This window comes from Hypomesus transpacificus, chromosome 19, assembly GCF_021917145.1.
Source record: "Hypomesus transpacificus isolate Combined female chromosome 19, fHypTra1, whole genome shotgun sequence".
In the NCBI taxonomy this organism is placed as follows: Eukaryota; Metazoa; Chordata; class Actinopteri; order Osmeriformes; family Osmeridae; genus Hypomesus; species Hypomesus transpacificus.
This window is the reverse complement of record NC_061078.1, coordinates 7,852,905-7,869,240: the sequence shown is the minus strand read 5'-3', so window position 1 is coordinate 7,869,240 and position 16,336 is coordinate 7,852,905. Positions and strand designations below refer to the sequence as shown.

General features: G+C 46.2%; 4 protein-coding genes across 9 annotated transcripts; 2 read left to right on the top strand and 2 right to left on the bottom strand.

Annotated features, from left to right (window-relative positions):
* Nucleotides 1–505: 505 nt before the first annotated feature.
* On the bottom strand, nt 506–4,473 carry nrn1lb (neuritin 1-like b). Of its 2 annotated transcripts, none has more exons than XM_047042076.1 (4): nt 4,393–4,473; nt 2,037–3,427; nt 986–1,133; nt 506–820 (listed from the first exon to the last, which is right to left on the bottom strand). In XM_047042076.1, the coding sequence occupies exons 2-4, from the start codon at nt 2,086–2,088 to the stop codon at nt 520–522; spliced, it is 501 nt and encodes a 166-aa protein (XP_046898032.1). In that variant the 5' UTR covers nt 2,089–3,427; nt 4,393–4,473; the 3' UTR covers nt 506–519. The 2 variants fall into 2 exon arrangements, with proteins under 2 accessions (XP_046898032.1, XP_046898033.1); XM_047042077.1 differs by lacking the exon at nt 4,393–4,473 and having other exon boundaries at nt 2,037–2,860; nt 3,389–3,405.
* thap11 (THAP domain containing 11) lies at nt 3,438–6,473 on the bottom strand. Its single transcript, XM_047042075.1, has 2 exons — nt 5,598–6,473; nt 3,438–5,219 (listed from the first exon to the last, which is right to left on the bottom strand). The coding sequence occupies exons 1-2, from the start codon at nt 6,448–6,450 to the stop codon at nt 5,137–5,139; spliced, it is 936 nt and encodes a 311-aa protein (XP_046898031.1). The 5' UTR covers nt 6,451–6,473; the 3' UTR covers nt 3,438–5,136.
* On the top strand, nt 5,819–11,855 carry cenpt (centromere protein T). Of its 4 annotated transcripts, XM_047042071.1 has the most exons (15): nt 6,496–6,611; nt 6,801–6,884; nt 7,278–7,388; nt 7,498–7,624; nt 7,739–7,892; nt 8,001–8,094; nt 8,373–8,503; nt 8,590–8,653; nt 8,815–8,960; nt 9,103–10,125; nt 10,283–10,621; nt 10,714–10,813; nt 10,925–11,080; nt 11,233–11,337; nt 11,579–11,855. In XM_047042071.1, the coding sequence occupies exons 3-15, from the start codon at nt 7,300–7,302 to the stop codon at nt 11,706–11,708; spliced, it is 2,658 nt and encodes an 885-aa protein (XP_046898027.1). In that variant the 5' UTR covers nt 6,496–6,611; nt 6,801–6,884; nt 7,278–7,299; the 3' UTR covers nt 11,709–11,855. The 4 variants fall into 4 exon arrangements, with proteins under 4 accessions (XP_046898030.1, XP_046898028.1, XP_046898027.1 ...); XM_047042074.1 differs by lacking the exons at nt 6,496–6,611; nt 6,801–6,884 and adding an exon at nt 5,819–5,904 and having other exon boundaries at nt 7,501–7,624; XM_047042072.1 differs by lacking the exons at nt 6,496–6,611; nt 6,801–6,884 and adding an exon at nt 5,819–5,904.
* A 189-nt stretch (nt 11,856–12,044) lies between these two features.
* gfod2 (glucose-fructose oxidoreductase domain containing 2) lies at nt 12,045–16,053 on the top strand. Of its 2 annotated transcripts, none has more exons than XM_047041970.1 (3): nt 12,045–12,320; nt 13,176–13,537; nt 14,173–16,053. In XM_047041970.1, the coding sequence occupies exons 2-3, from the start codon at nt 13,285–13,287 to the stop codon at nt 15,096–15,098; spliced, it is 1,179 nt and encodes a 392-aa protein (XP_046897926.1). In that variant the 5' UTR covers nt 12,045–12,320; nt 13,176–13,284; the 3' UTR covers nt 15,099–16,053. The 2 variants fall into 2 exon arrangements, with proteins under 2 accessions (XP_046897926.1, XP_046897927.1); XM_047041971.1 differs by having other exon boundaries at nt 12,045–12,324.
* The last annotated feature ends 283 nt before the right edge of the window (nt 16,054–16,336 follow it).

The window sequence follows — 16,336 nt, the reverse complement described above, 5'->3', positions numbered from 1 at the left end:
TTGATGATGCAGCAAGCAGCAGAGCTATCTAACAGGTTTAAGGCTATACCTACCAGGAGCGCACAGCTAGAGTTAGGGTTGCGATTAGGGCTACGTACCAGGAACATACTTTGTGCATAGTTTCTTACCACCGACAGTTAGGATATTGAAATGGCTGGAAGGATGAAGAAGAAGGAGACACCTGTCATTTAACTGGCCTCAATAGACAAGAAAACAGGCCCCAAGTCCACCATCTAAAAATGCTCAGTCCTGTAAGTCATTATTGAAGTCATGATTAAACCAGCATGTGAGGTTATATTGATAGACTCACTGAGAACCTGAGAGACTGGTCTGCATCTGTATGGTTTTTCATGTCAACAGCGGGTGGCACTCTTCCTAGAAATGAAAATAAAGGCATTACTTCTCAAATCTCGTTCTTTTTAAAATTAATCCCTGTAAAAGAGTTTGTGTGTGGGAGGGATGTGTGTTTGTGTGTGTGTGTGTTTGTGTCAGACGAGTGGGCTCCCTGAGCACAGAGGGCTAGGTCCAGAGCAGGAGAATCAGAGATGTACATGCTGGGAGTAGAAACACAGTGACAGCAGGTCTATGGCATTGTGTGTGTCCTTTCAGAGTTTCCTGATTGGTCTGGTCTGACGTGGGCGGGCTCTGGGCCGGAATGGTGCTGGGGGCGACTGTTGTGAGGCTCGCACACAGGTCATAGAGGTTTCCAGAAAACTGTGTCTTCCTGGACTCCTGTCTGAGAGATTCCCACACACCTGCCGCATCTCCGGGGCAACCAGCCAGCGCTGTGTTTGCACACACATGGAACGCATCCCACGACCTGAGGAGAAAAGAATCAGATGACAAAGTGAGACAGAGATTACCACATGAGACAAAGGGTCCTGGAGCACAATTTGAAGAGATGTGGGGAAACTCTTAACAGTAACAGGACAAACAAGATCACCTACAAAAGAGTGTCAAAGGGAAGGGAGCAGGGCGGGCTCACCTGCACACTGTGTCAATGTCCTGCGTGTTCTGGTCGTCCTGTGAGCCCCCGAGGCTGTCTCCCAGGGAGACCAGACACTGGGCAAAGCTCTTGTAGATGGACGCACATGATTTGGGGATGGCTGCAGCTGAGCCCTGCTGGGTCAGACCTGCAGGGAAGCCATCAATAGATAGAAGTCATTGTATATTCATGTTTCTCAGATAAGATGTTAGTGTGTTTGGGATTATCAGTCACAGTCAAATCTGTACAACACACATGCACAACTGTATTGGCAAACATCCAAATGTACGCACACACGCTGATCAGCATGCACACTATTATAGAGTATAAAGATTATATCAAAACAATCCTGTCGTAGCGGGTCAGGGTTTAGTCTGGGATGAGAACACAAAGCTCCATTTTGCAACACAGTTGTGTCATGCTCCTATCTGTCACTGTCAAATGTGGCCCTGCCTTCTGGTAGGTGGGTGCTCAGAACACAAACATGTACCTGCGTAGTTTTACACCAGGGGGGGCAGTTGCAGCTTAGCTACTCAGCACACAAGGGTTATGTATGTCTGATATTCAGAAAATGAAATACTGTGATTGCTCCCTCTAATGAGAGCCAGAAGGGGCCCCTCACCACAAACCCCAGTGGGGACATGCTCCAGATGTCCATCAACTCCCTGAGCGATGGGACACACACACAAACACAGCCGTTCAGAAGATAAGAGCCTCTCACAGTATCTCATTAGGATAAGTGCAACTTGTTAAGCAACTCTCTTTCATTTCAGAATACATTTAAAAATAAATATTATTCTACAGTTCCCAGTCTGATTTTGTTGTTGAGCACCTGCATTAATTCTCCAGACATAACATAGAGACAGTATGAAATAAAGAGCATAAACTAACTATATCTTAAAGTCAAGAAACATGGACTAGAAATTCCCTGAGCTACAAATTTCCTGAGCTGCACTCACACACACTCTGCTTCCAACCAATCATTTGTCACAACCATCACAAGCAATTTGAACCGTTCATAACCTGTGCAAAGGAAGTAAAAAGTTCTTACATAGACACAGTGTAACAAGCAGCAGGGTCACGGAGCTGGGATGCCTCCTCATACTCAACCAGACCACGGGACTCCAGACACAGCCCCACACAGAGCCGCACACACTAATGTCCTCCACAGAGCCGCACACACTGATGTCCTCCAGAGAGCAGCGCACACTGATGTCCTCCACAGAGCAGCGCACACTGATGTCCTCCACAGAGCAGCACACACTGATGTCTTCCACAGAGCAGCGCACACTGATGTCCTCCACAGAGCAGCAGACACTGATGTCCTCCACAGAGCAGCGCACACTGATGTCCTCCACAGAGCAGCGCACAATGATGTCCTCCACAGAGCAGCGCACACTGATGTCCTCCACAGAGCAGCGCACACTGATGTCCTCCACAGAGCAGCGCACACTGATGTCCTCCACAGTTGACTAATCCCTGGGCGGGTGGTGCTGGCAGTGTCCCGGGAGGAGTCCTATCATCGGCCTGCCAGCTCCAAAGCAGCACAGCAAACAGCCTCACTCACTGGATTAACCCAGAGAGGAAAGGCTCACCACTGAGGGCACAGCAGGATGTGTGTATGTGTGTTTGTTGGAGAGTGGTGGAAGACAGACTACAGAGAGCTCATGAGACTGGGGCCAAAGTCACGTCACAGCACACTGGATTAAAGCATTCTCATTTCCGGCCTTTAGTATTAAGAACACAGAGACGAGGTAGAACAACAGCATGGATTAGATGTTGGAGAGAGAACCTCCGAACATGTCTGGTCGTCTCGGGAATGGGACACCACATCAGAAAATGGTGCTGAATTCTGGTTGATCTATGAGAAGGGTCCTGAAAGAATGCAGACAACAGAGACATTTTTCATTCACAAATTCATTCATGAACATTTACACAGCTTGTTAACACAGACCCAAACATAACTCTCTGAAAAAGGCATCAGGGCAGTCACTCTGCCCTGTTCCTACAGGAATAAATATGGTTGGGCTGAGTTATATTACGGGATATTGTGGGAGAAGCTAACAAATGGATTAGAGCCCAGAGTGGATTAGTGCACTCAGCCCACCTGAGAAAGCCTCACTTCTACCTGAAAGAAGCAGCCTTGTTGGGGGCAAGACCCTTGCCTATGCATGAAACTGATACAGGAATGCATTAGACCTGGAATTAATGTTTCTCTGTGTGTGTGTGTCCAACTCCCACCTCTCTGTACCCCAGATGGCTAGCTCTATGCATTAGCAGATAAACCCCGCTCCACAGCTGTAGAGGTTGATTCAGTCCCACAGAAGGAACGGTATCTCAGTGTTAATCTGCAGCTTAAAACAACCATTAACCACTGAATAATCTGAATGCCTCTGGATTTACCTGGTATGGCTGTGTGTTTGTGGGGGCAGACAACAGCAACTAGACAGAGTGAGAGGGATTAGGACATGGAATTGTGTCTGTTCTTTCACAAACACATACCTCCCATACTGCTTAGCATACATTCTTCGTTCACCTGTCTGTTAACACAGTTCTAAAAGCCACACTGTCCTCTCCCACTAACCAAAAGACAATGCATTCACAGAGTGGAGGGGCATTATAGACAGAAAGAGCATATGTATAACAAATGGGTTTGCATGCTAGATTGCATGCAAGACCACAAGCAGTATGCACATTCTATCCATAGATAACAGAGGAAGCCTCCCAGATTCCAGGCCTCATAGTGCCACAGCCATCAACGCAGTAAGCTGGATAAGGCTGACACAGAGGTACTGTAGCTGGCCCTATTTCCTAACAGAGACTTCCCATCTGGGGGAACGTGCAGCAGTCACTTACCATAGTCATGCAATAACCAAAGAGGACTGGAGAAAGGGATTGTCAATAATATATATATATATATATATACACACACACACACATCCACTCTGACGTCATCATGGTGTTGGGCTTTAATCTAGTATCATCCTCTCATAACATGCGGAGCTGAAGCAGCAGATATGAATATGATGCACACAATTTCACACTTGGTTTGACTCATGTTACATAATTAGGCTGCAAATGGGGTAGACAATGGCCTGACATGAGGCTGATGCAGACAGCAGACATAGGGGAAGAGACATGGAGGAGGGGGAATGGGAATGAAGAGACAGGGTGGAGAGAAAAGATGGGCATGTTTGATTGACAGCCCTGGATAAACTCCTTACGTAACTCTACAGAGAGAAGAGACTAAATCCAGATGAGATTAGGATCAGGACTCTCTACCCTCGCTCCATCCATGCATCTCTCAAATAAACACATTATTATCATAACCAACATCTGATAAAGACGTTGACATGTTTTTTTCACCCTTAATTAAAAAAAAAAAACTTTAAAAACACACATTTTACCTGTCAAACCTTGACTGTAAGCACAGCAAAGAGTTTCAGTTTCATGTATCAAAATATGAGTTCTGTTAGAACAAACATTGGTCAATAAAAACAGAGGACGGTCCTGAGTGGGCTGTAAGAGAAGGAACCCTCAGGCAGGGTGTGTGACTCCTGTCACTAAGAGACTTGTGCCAGTCCTATCTAAACCCCCAGGAAACCAGGAGGGTCCGAGCCCTTAATAGAACACAGCTCCCAAACCTTTCGTCGCACTGCCCTCTACAGGTCATGATACAGAGGTGCATTACAGGAATCAGGATTCAAGTTGTTACTGTAAATGTCCTGATGTCCTTTCTTACTGTGCCCGAGTTGGTCACGTTTAAATCTTGATCCTTAGTTCTTTCATCTTCAAATTAAAATAAGCCTGAGTTTATACATGTTTGTACATGTACTGAATCACCAAATAGTTCTCCACAGTAACACACACATCACGCTCATAGTAGAGAGACTATTGGTTTCCATGCTGCAACGAAAGAAAAATACTCACAAAAATGAGCTATTTCCAAAAAGAAATTTACTTGAAAATGATATGGTTTTAGTTTCAGAACAATCGTTAATCACAAGTAGTCATAGCTGTCAGCTGAACAGTGAGACCAGGTGTCGAACTCTGAGGAGGCCTGGAAAGAGCTGCAGGGTCTCTGGGTGCCAGAATGTCCTCACAAGAACAAAGAACTCAGACAGAACCAGAACCTCTCCAGATTATACATATTAGGCCCATATCCAATCTTCCCCAGTCAAGTACACTGCAGAACCTTGTTGTGGAGGATGGCCTCTGAGGTGACATACTGGTGCTGGAGTTAGAGGGGAGAGAAGTCATTATACAACCAAACATAATCCTAATTCATAGTTCCAAGACCAGTTAGGCCAATCTGCCTCAACATATTTTCTGAAAGGCTGCTCGCATGTTGTATAACAGTTTGACTATACTGAGTCAGGTTTATAGGCAACTATTGGATTATTACTATCAACTAGCTGGCCAACACATAGTGCCATTGGTAGTATACAAAGAAGTAGTTATCTGCACTATTGAAAATAAATTGTCTTCGCTCATTTTGTACAAAAGATGATTTGCGGCTCTGTCCATGGATTCCTTGGTGTCTTCTCATGTTTGAGTCTTAGGTCATACAGCTCATTAATATAAACTCATTACTGTTCATATTTCTTCCTACCAACTACAGCCATAGCAGCAGCTGCACCGGCGGACAGTAGCCGGTCCCGCTCCCGCACCTCCTCCTGCAGCTTGGCCTCGCTCACGCGCAACTGACGAATGGTCGCCTTCATTTCTTTCATTTTCACCTCCATGAGCGCGATGATATCGCGTTGTTCATTCAGTTTCCGCAACAGTTCAGCAGAAGTGGTGCCGGTGGTGAGCGAGTACGCGTGGTCTAGAGGGCTGCTAAGCACGCTGACGTACTGCACTGTTTGTTGGTGGGCAGCGGCCACGGCCTCGATGGGAGATAAAGTCTCCCCGGTCAGGTCAGTAGAGCTAGAAACAACCGCTTTGAGGCAGGTCCCGTCTCCCTGAGCTGGTAGACTGGCTGTGCCGATATATTCGCCGTTCTGGTCTATTTGTACCACAGGGTTGTCGCTGTTTGAATTGGTACCTGTATCGCTCCCGGCTGTTTCTGCTGCAATGTGGGCACTTGAAACAACGTTGGTGATGACAATGTTGCCAGCAGGAGTGGAACAACGTTTAGGACTGGAAAGAGGAGCAGGGGTTGTTGTGGTCACCTTCCTGTTCCTTCCTCTGCGGCTCTTACGTTCGTTCACTCCTCTAAGCGGGAAAAGAGTTGGAACTCTAATGGTGTACGTTTTTCTTCCACCAGCAAAATGAACGCTGCACACTCGGTGGCCAGTCGTAGGTTCGAAGGTATTGAAACAACCGCTCACCCCGGTCCGAGAGATATTCTTTAGCCAAACCTCCCTCTGAGTGGCATCCTTGGGAAATGTATAAAACCGTAGCTCTCTGTCCCGGTGAGAGTTGTTGTAGCATCCAGGGACACAGCAGGTGAATCCAGGCATCTTTATTCAGACGCAATGAAGACTAGTTCCTTATTATTTTGAAGTTTGGTCAAATTTATTTTTGTTTCGTTCTCCTTCGAGTTGTTATCCAGCTCAGCGGCCTTGAAGCGGAACTACACGTCCCACAATGCTTACAACTTCCTGTTTTGGTTCATAAACAGGTTGTCGACGCATACAATTACATTTCTTTTAAATACTTCCGCATATATTGCATTATGGAGGCATCACATATTTCTAAATATATTTGTTTATTTTGGACATCATGGTATCTAAATGAGTTAACCAAGTATTCATGTATTCGAAGGAAATGTTAACCAGAGCACATTGTCATTAAGAACTACATTTCCCAGAGTTCCGTTCAAAACCTGTATTTACTCGCGAGAGAGACTTGAACTCAAAGGCGGGAGTCAGATAAACACAAAAAAACTGCCAGGGTAAGCTGCTACAAACATTTTAGTACTGATTCAAAACAATATATATATTTTTTTACAGTATACTGTACATTTCAGTTGAGTTACGTCGATTATGCTATTGCCGTTTGCGTTTTGATGAGGTAGCGTCAAAAGGAGTTAGTGTAATGACGGTGTTAGCCAACCAGTCAGTTTAATTATGACATGACTAGAGCTAGCTACTACAGTAGTGTGGATGATCAGTTGTTTCATAATATTGGAGGCTAATGAAATTAAAGGGTATGACGAATGCAGAAGTCTACGTAATATGAATACATGGAAACCTATACATCTGTTTTCTCATTGGCAAAATATGTAAGTTGGCATTATACAGTATGTCGGCTAGTATAACCATTACGCACTGCACCACTTCAACAGATCAGACCTCGTCTGACAAGAAATGGATTCTGTTGACGAGGACTTGTCAGCTCGGATCCTCCTGAAAAATGTCCTTCATGCAGAGCCATCCAGGTCTCCCGTTACTCGCAGGTAAGTCGTGCGGTATCCCGGTAATTTTAGATCCAAAATATCTACTAGGCACTCAACATTGCCTCCAGAACCCCGATGTTCTGTCCTGACCCTTGACTCACACTACTAGTAGGGCGTCGAAGGCTCAGCCCCCGGTCTCCGGCCCACGACATAGTGCCAGGCTGAGGAGGAGTGAAGCTGGAGCTCTGACTCCCCAGGAGGCCTTAAGACACAGTATGAAGCAGAAGCTGCGTGAGGTAAGGCACTGTAGAGCAACATGATCATCTGATGAACCCACCGCTACCACCTCATCCCCCCACTGTCAGGCATGTCCAGGCTTTGCGTTTCATCATACTACCTATGTTTTCCAGAGCACTTCCAGTCTGTCGTTGCCTCCCAATAAAAGGCGGACCGTGTCTACTGTGGTGAGGAAGGTAAACATACCTACCCCAACTGCAGTCTCACTTCTGTACCACGACGAGGACATTACACCAAGGCACCTTCTGAGGGGCATTCTGCAAACTGGTATGTTGATGACCTCAGAGCTTTTCTCATTCAGTGTTGCTAGGTGAATTGAGGACTATGTGTGCATACACTGCCAAAGCGCTATTTCCACCATCTCTTTGGTATCAGAGCCAGAGACATCACTGCTCATACAGGACCGGCCTATCAGGAAGGAGCTTGTGCTTCCTTCAGCAGACTCCAGTCTCAACAGCAACTGTCCAAGGTGAGCACACGCAATATTTGGCAACTTTGGTAGGTTTTTTTTTTTCTTCTCAAAAAACGAAGTTCTGCAGAGAAGGGAGACTGCCGTTGGAACGAAAGGGAGAAAACTGGATAGAGTAACAAGGCGGATATCGCTCATAAAATAAAAAATAAAAAAAACACAACGTACAACAACGTAGTTAAGGCGGCAGGCGTGTGTTGCTTAGGCGGCCGCCTTAACTGCAAATTGCTATGGGAAACCCTGATATGTGAGTGTGGTGTGTTGTTTCTTCCTTGTAGTACTGGGCTGTCAGGACTGGACTTGCCTGATTTGACCACGATGGACGTGTGCAACCCTGTGAAAGCACTGAGTAGAAAGCGACCACGCCGGAGCCTTAACGTTACAGCGTTCGAGGGGCATCTGGAGGATGGTAAAGTCAACACGTAGTATATTTATCAATTACAACAGCATACTCTACATTAGCTGTAACTTGTTTGGGGGGTTACTTGTGGGCAGGTGGAGACCAGGAAGGTGCAAAATCTGCAGAGGACCTCTCAGCTTTGTCTTCCAATTCTTTGAAGTAAGAAGCTGCACAGCCTTAGCCGTTCTTGTGTCTTATGACTGTTTCTATTTCCACACTGTGATTGGTGAGCCGTGCTGAGTCAGTAAGACGTTAAACTGTTATCTCCCAAGTTGACAGCAGTGAATGTAACTGGATTATTTTACCCTCGCCTTCTCTAGCTCTGTCACCCTAAGTCTGAAAACTCCCTTTGTTGACAAACGTCCTGAGATAAGGGGTCTTCAGAGGAAGGTAGAACATTGTCATAAAATCGATGTGGAGGAATTTGATGCAGCCGTTCAGGGTCGAGAGAGAGGTGGACATCCAGGTAAGACACTCTACAAGCACCCTCCTTCTCCTCTAGGTCTGTTCTGTGGGGCTACAAGCAGCCCCACGTTATCTGTAGCAGTAAAATGGGCAAGCTTTTGACAGTTATTTGCTAAAATGCTTGTCTCACCTTTCTCGGACAGATTTGTCTGTTGGATTGCAGTCTCACTGTGAGACTGTGGAGCAAGAAGGCTTCACCTTGCACCTGACTGATCTCAACGACCCTGACCTCACAAGTGATATCATTGGCAGCACAGAGCTCTATGCCCAACCTGCCACCATGAGTGAGACCTTCACCATCACACAGGATAAAGACACTGTTACCGCTACTCAGATGCAGAGAGACTTGGAGGGAGTGAAGGATAAACAGGAGGGAGAGGAGATGGAGCTAGAGGAAAGAACGGAAAGGATGTCTGGAGAAACTGGGCAGAGAGGAGGCTCACTGAGACCAGAAGGAACCGCATCACAAACAGAGGAAGTGGATTTTGGACACTTTCTGACAGGGGAAGAAAATGCAGTAGGATCTCAGACAGGAGTAGGAGGAGAACGAGAAGCAGCAGGAACATCTCAGACAAGTGAAGAAAATGACCAAGCCGAGTCTCAGACAGGAGAAGAAGAAGAAGGAGAAGAAGCAGCCGAGTCTCAGACAGGAGAAGAACAAGAAGAACAAGAAGCAGCAGAGTCTCAGACAGGAGAACAAGAAGCACCAGAGTCTCAGACAGGAGAACAAGAAGCACCAGAGTCTCAGACAGGAGGAGAAGAAGTAGAGTCTCAGACAGGAGAACAAGAAGCACCAGAGTCTCAGACAGGAGGAGAAGAAGTAGAGTCTCAGACAGGAGAACAAGAAGCACCAGAGTCTCAGACAGGAGGAGAAGTAGTAGAGTCTCAGACAGGAGAAGAAAAAGCAGCAGAGTCTCAGACAGGAGAAGAAGAAGAACAACAACAACAACAAGAAGCAGCAGAGTCTCAGACCGGAGAAGAAGAAGCAGAGTCTCAGACAGGAGAAGCAGCAGTGGAGTGCGACTGGGAAGACGGTGGGAAGCGGGTATCAGAGCACTTCAGTCAAAGAGCGTTCCGTTCAGAAGGTGGGGCCAAGCTGCCTGTTATTATGGAAGGAGGGAGGGGCTATAAGAGCATGGGGGAGACTCTTCACCCAACAAATCCAGGTGAGTCCTCTACAATCAGTGGCATATGATCCTCAGCTAATTGTAACATGTTTTGGTGCTGTTTATGGTTTTAATAATGTTGTGCTGCTGGTCGGTTTCCATTGGAGACTGATTCATTAATTCAACTGCCAGTAAAGGTACTGTGGTATGTCTGTAGGTGGTGCTGGACGGAGGGCTGAGGGAGACCTGCCTAATGAGTTGCAGAGTGGGCCTGGTGCATCAGAAAGTCAAGACCTCCACACAGTTACCCTGGGCAGTGTCTCTCCATCACCGCACCACCTGGGAAACAAAGCAGAACAGGGGGGTCCCAGTGGAGCTGAGGACAGTCCTGGTCATGTGGAAGAGAACTCCATGCCTCCACTCGAGATGATTGCAGAACCAGAGTACCACACCACCAACAGAGATTCCTCTCCACTGCACTCCCAGAGCCAGGTGGAGGAGGAGGAGGAGGGGGGGGAGGAAGAAGAAGAGGGAGAGGATGGGAGTGAGAGTGAAGGTTTAAACCCTAATGTGCTTTTCAGTAGAATGGATAGATGGATATGGGTTTGTGTGTGTGTTCTGTGGAGATAACTCCCTCTGTTGTTCCAGAGCTCTCTATGAAGACTCCTGCGTTTGTCAGAGAGAGAAGGAAAGCTCCGTCCCTGGACACCCTAGCCACACCCACTGTCTTCAGAGAGAGTCAGCCGAGGCAAGTCACAACTCACCTCAGATCATGTACCATTTCTTCATCAGTGGTGGGAGGTTTGTTATGAGTCAGTTGTGTGGAGTAATGTGTGTGTGTGTGTGTGTGTGGCTCCAGTGTGTCGGTGGGGGGGAAGAAGCCCAAGGCAGCAAGGAAGAAGCGGGCTACCTCAACAAAAGACTCTGGGCTCCCCAAAAGCTACATCATGAGTGTGTTCAAACACTTTGCCAAGACCAAGGTTTCTGCTGATGTTTACCCAGTCCTCAAAGAGATGTAAGCAGCTATCTCCCCTCATAACACACTGAGCAGCAAACTACCTTCCTTCTAGCAGATATGATGGGCTTTTTCAAATGATCTTTAAGTGATTTCAGGAGATTGGATACATTAAGTTTGATTTCAATTAATATGTGAAATTGATTGTTCAGAATGGAGCGCTACTTTGATCGCCTCTCTGATGACTTGGAGACATTTGCTGCTCATGCCAAGAGGAAAACCATTGAGGTGGAAGATGTGGAACTTCTACTGCGCAGGTGTGTGTGTTGTCTGTGTCGTTTGTGTGCGCATTTCTGTGCATGCATATGTGTGTTCAGTTCACTTTTTCATCCTGAAGGTAGTCAGGTGGTGTAATTCTAAAAGTGGTAGGGTAACTTTGTGTGCACTGTTACAGAATAAGCAAAAGTAATAACAGCCACATTAGCAATACATTGTTGAGTTCTGTGTATTCACATCTGTCACAAATGATTCATTCCAATGTGAATTCCCTCTCTTTAGGCAAGGCTTTGTGACTGAATGTACACCAGTGAATGTTCTGATAGAGAAATACCTGCCAATGGAATATCGCAAGCTCCTTATCCCAGTGGCAACCAGTGGGAACCAGGTTATTCCTAAACAAAAGAGATGAAGAACTGTCTGAAGACTTGAGGACATCAGCCTGCATTATGTATCAGGCTGCTGTTGTTAACCGTGACCATATATTATCCTAGAGTTGTTTATTTGTTTGTCTTTTATATCGGAACAGATATCATATAATAAAACGTGTCTAATTTTATATAATGTATTCTTCTTTGTTGTATGCGTGTATGTTTGTAATAGTCGATGGTTGAGTTGTGAATTTTGGGGGGGACTAAAACCAGATAAACGGTCAAATGTAGAATGATGTTGTCAGAGAGCGGATGAAAATGGGCGTGCCTGGAATTCTGTCTGTCGGAAGAGACTGCGCAGCCGCATTTGTGCCAAATGATCATCAGAGAATCAAACACGGATGAGCGAGGTTAGACTTGCATCAGAATAGTTCCGTGGACCGGTTGTATTTTATGTATGGCTTTTATTTATATATTAAACTAGATTTATTCCTGATCTGAAGGGGTTTTGCAAGCCAGTTAATGGTACAGGCATTTTGTCAGTGGCAGTCTTCTCAACTAGGGAGACGGGCACGGTAGAACTGCGATTACTACGTGGAGGGAGGCGCCAGCTAGCTAACTAACCGGTTAGCTAGCGTATTTGCAGTCTAAAAGTAGGTAATGATTAACCAAATAATTAACCCAATATTCGTTTTTTACTTGTTTAGCAGAAATATTCTTCATACAACCATTCACTCTGTTCTGTCCTAAAACTTGCATTTCAAATAAGGTTTGTAGTTAACCATCACTATCAATATTGTTGGCTAGTTAGCTAGATTCTTCAGACAGGACAAGTATTAAGTGCCATTCTGTTAGCCTTTCGGCAATACAAAATGCGACATTAATATTTATTCTATGTGATTAAGCTTAAAGCTTATCTAGGAAGCGAGAATGTGTCGGTAACGTCAGTACGACGTGGTTGTGATGAATTAATGAGGTTCTTTGTGGTCACTCGGCAGGTGCACCCTCTCTTTTTCTATTGACATGCTAATGAGCTCACGACCATCGCCAGATGGGCAGTGCATTCGGTTCATTTTTCAACACGAGTATTATCATTCATTTGTACCTCACAGGCACCCGTAATAACCTGTCCTTATCTCTCCTTAAGATAAACATTGCCCCATACTATCTTTCGAGTACTTTGTTCTTAGTTCAGTTTATTCTACCCAGGTAGTTGGAATATTTTTATGAACCGCATATGTATCGATCAATGTCAGATCTCACAGGTACACACTAAAGAACAGACACCTTCAATACCAGACTCTTCACAGGCAGCTGGTTTTGAGCTTGTGTTGGGGTGTGTCAGTGAAACCTCGCAGGAATGTTAACTATGGCTGTGGCAGGGAGCATTCCCTCTAAGACTACAGATAGTATGAGCTGGTTGATCAGGCACGTGACATGCTGTCATTCAGTGTGTTCTGTGTTCCTCTTGTCTGTTCTATTATTCAGTTAATTCTCTTATCTTCCAGAAAAGGCCCACCTTGCCTGCCAGCAAGAGGGGTCTGGAGCAGAGGCAGCTGGGATGCTGTGAATGTTGTGAGGCTGGTCGTGGAGAGGGCCGAGAGCCAAGCAGCAGCCATGTTGCCAGGCGTTGGTGTGTTCGGCACTGGGAGCACAGCGAGGGTGCTGGTCCCACTGCTGCGATCAGAGGGGTTCGAGGTGCACGCCCTCTGGGGCCGCAGTGAGGAGGAGGCATGCTCTCTCGCCAAGGAGCTGGGCATTCCATTTCACACCAGCCAATCAGACGATGTCCTGCTGCACCCTGATGTTGACCTGGTCTGCATCTATATCCCGCCTCCACTCACGAGGCAGATCGCTGTGAAAGCCCTGGGTAGGACAACAAGCACTGGACACACACAACTTTCCTGTATTCCCCATTATGGGCATCCATACTATATTCTATCATACACACCAAACACACTGTTTTGCTGGGGTCGGGCCCCACCCAGGAAGTACAGTCTTCGTGCCCCCTCCTCCTAGGCTTACATAATCAGTCACGGTCTGATGTGGGTTGACTTCAGATACGCCCACCACTATCATTGCATTTTCAGCTTCTCTTCATGATTCTGTCTTGCCGCCCTCTGTTTTCCATTTATCTCCCATCCTGAAGTGTTTTGACATTGTTTAGCTGTGGTGGAGATGTCATTGTTTAGCTGTGGTGGAGATGTCAGAGGAGGTGAGGTCACCTTATCTTGTGGAATTCCTGAGCATTAACTTCAGCTTCCTGCTTTACTTCCTGCTTCCTGAGTGGGTCCCCATCAACCGACACCGCCCAATTGAGCTCAGCGGGGCAAAGAACAGAATCAAATTGCATGTTCTTTTTTCCTACTGTATTGGCTTGTGGTGGGGCTCAAGGCTGGGGTCATGTGTCTACTCCCATACATGGACACAAGCACAGTGTAAATCAGAGAGCTCCCCCTCTCTCTGTAGCCATTGCTAACACTTGTCTCCCCTTTCTCGCTGCAGGCATTGGTAAGAATGTTGTCTGTGAGAAGGCTGCTACAGCCGTAGACGCCTTCAAGATGGTGACTGCCGGGCTCTATTACCCCCAGCTGCTGAGTGTGGTGGGAAACACGCTCCGCTTCCTGCCTGCGTTTGTGTTGATGCGCCAACTCCTGGCCAAGGGATATGTGGGCGAGCTGCAGGTGTGCGACGTGCGCGTCTACGGCCCCAGCCTCCTCGACCAATCATACGGTTGGACCTGTGAGGAGTTAATGGGAGGGGGCGGGCTTCACACAGTTGGCTCCGCCATCATAGACCTGCTGAGTCACCTGACCAGGGCGCGGGCTCGCCGGGTGCACGGCCTTTTACGCACCTTCGTCAGGCAGAACAGCTCCATCCATGGCATTCGCCGGGTCACCAGTGATGACTTCTGCTTCTTCCAGATGCTGATGGGTGAGGCTAGCTCTGGCCTTGGTTCCGGTCCTGGCTCCGAGCCTGGAGGTGTGTGCTGCACGGTGACACTGAACTTCAACATGCCTGGGGCTTTTGTGCATGAGGTTATGGTGGTGGGCTCAGCAGGCAGGCTAGTTGCCAGGGGAACAGAGCTGTATGGCCAGCTTAACGGGGCCAGTGGAGAGGAGCTCTTGCTGGGGGAGAGTGGCGATGTTGGGCCAGAGGGCCGGGACCTCCCCCTTCCACACCTGCGGGGGCTAGGATCCATGGTGACAGCCCTGAGACACGCCTTCCAAGCACACGAGGAGCGCCGGTCATGGGCAAGGGGGCCGGTTGCTATGGCAGCGACATTTGAGGATGGGTTGTATGTACAAACAGTGGTGGAGGCTGTGAAGCTGTCGAGCCGCAGTGGCGAGTGGGAGAGCGTGGAGGTCATGACCCAGGAACCAGATCCCAACCACAACCTGTGTGAGGCGCTCCAGAGAAATAAGAACTGACCACCCTCCTTTTCTCACTGCTACACAGAGGCTCAGTCTGAGGGTTGTGTACTGTGTATACTGCGTGTTTACATTTCTAATCTTTTATCAAATGTACACTGTCTGGATTAGTGTCTTTGACTTGGCTGAATATAGCCACATATTTACATATTGCTGTCTAACCACTGGTCTCCTTAGGAGAGTGAGTTTAAAGGATTCAAATTTAGTCTCACACTGGTCTTCACATCAACAATGTCTATAATCAGCTCAGCAGCCAATAGGATCCATCTTCCTGGAACTGGTAGGATTGAAACAGCTGTTTCTGTGAATATGATAAGGCTGGAGGTAGAGAGGTGGGGAGCTAGAAGTATCCTGATTTAGGATACAAGGTTATTGGCTTATTTAGTAAATCATGTACTTGCATTAAGTGCAAATGATGATTGCAACATACTCAGGTGTATATCACACAGAAACCAATAATTTCTTGCTTTCAAAGACCACGGCATTAGAGTTAAAGTTAATATGCATGCTCATTTGAATATATCACCTGATAAGTCTTTGAGCTAACCGTTTTGCAGTTTTTGACTTCAAAGTACTTGAACTATGCCCTTAATTATCAGTTTTACAAGTTATTAAAGTTCTGCTAAATAACACAAGTGAGCTGCTCTGGAAACCAATGTGTATATCTGGATACCTGAGTGGATTTGTTTGAAAGATTGTACTGAGCTGTATTTATTTAAAGAAATTAGTTTGTTTTCTACTGACGTAAAGTTAGTTTGGTGTATTTAATGAGTACATGTTCAGTACATTAAGATGTACAGAGTTTTAAGACGCATATTTATATTTTTTGTTTAAGCTATTATACTTCACTTTGCCCTGGTGATATCACTGTTTAACATGAGACTTTTGTCAAGACTGGTGCTTATACTGGTGTTATTCTAATTAATAAATCCCCACCATTTTCTTCTGAAGTATATCCCATGTGATGAAGTGCGAATATCTGTGGTGTTATGAATTGTTATATCTGGGGGTTTATATATATTATATATATATAAATCAATATGAAAAATCACTTTGTAACTAGCTAAATTGATCCATTCCATAGTTAATACTGTGTTAATTAGGAAAGTGACAGGACAGGCTTCTGTTTTCAAAGATTTGTATTTGGGGGGTACATAAATGCAACGTTCTAGTTCAATTACAGAATATTTGCTGGGAACATTTGTTCAGAGAGAGGATAGTCTCGTGGACATCCGTAG

Coding starts and splice junctions, on each gene's coding strand:
- gfod2 (XM_047041970.1), top strand. CDS start 13,285: ATGTTGCCAGGCGTTGGTGTGTTCGGCACTGGGAGCACAGCGAGGGTG. Junction 13,538..14,172: donor GATCGCTGTGAAAGCCCTGG/GTAGGACAACAA, acceptor TTCTCGCTGCAG/GCATTGGTAAGAATGTTGTC.
- thap11 (XM_047042075.1), bottom strand. CDS start 6,450: ATGCCTGGATTCACCTGCTGTGTCCCTGGATGCTACAACAACTCTCAC. Junction 5,220..5,597: donor TGCTGCTATGGCTGTAGTTG/GTAGGAAGAAAT, acceptor CTCTAACTCCAG/CACCAGTATGTCACCTCAGA.
- cenpt (XM_047042072.1), top strand. CDS start 7,300: ATGGATTCTGTTGACGAGGACTTGTCAGCTCGGATCCTCCTGAAAAAT. Junction 8,504..8,589: donor CGAGGGGCATCTGGAGGATG/GTAAAGTCAACA, acceptor ACTTGTGGGCAG/GTGGAGACCAGGAAGGTGCA. Junction 10,814..10,924: donor TTCAGAGAGAGTCAGCCGAG/GCAAGTCACAAC, acceptor GTGTGGCTCCAG/TGTGTCGGTGGGGGGGAAGA.
- nrn1lb (XM_047042076.1), bottom strand. CDS start 2,088: ATGAGGAGGCATCCCAGCTCCGTGACCCTGCTGCTTGTTACACTGTGT. Junction 1,134..2,036: donor GCTTGTTACACTGTGTCTAT/GTAAGAACTTTT, acceptor GCTTCCCTGCAG/GTCTGACCCAGCAGGGCTCA. Junction 821..985: donor GACATTGACACAGTGTGCAG/GTGAGCCCGCCC, acceptor TTTTCTCCTCAG/GTCGTGGGATGCGTTCCATG.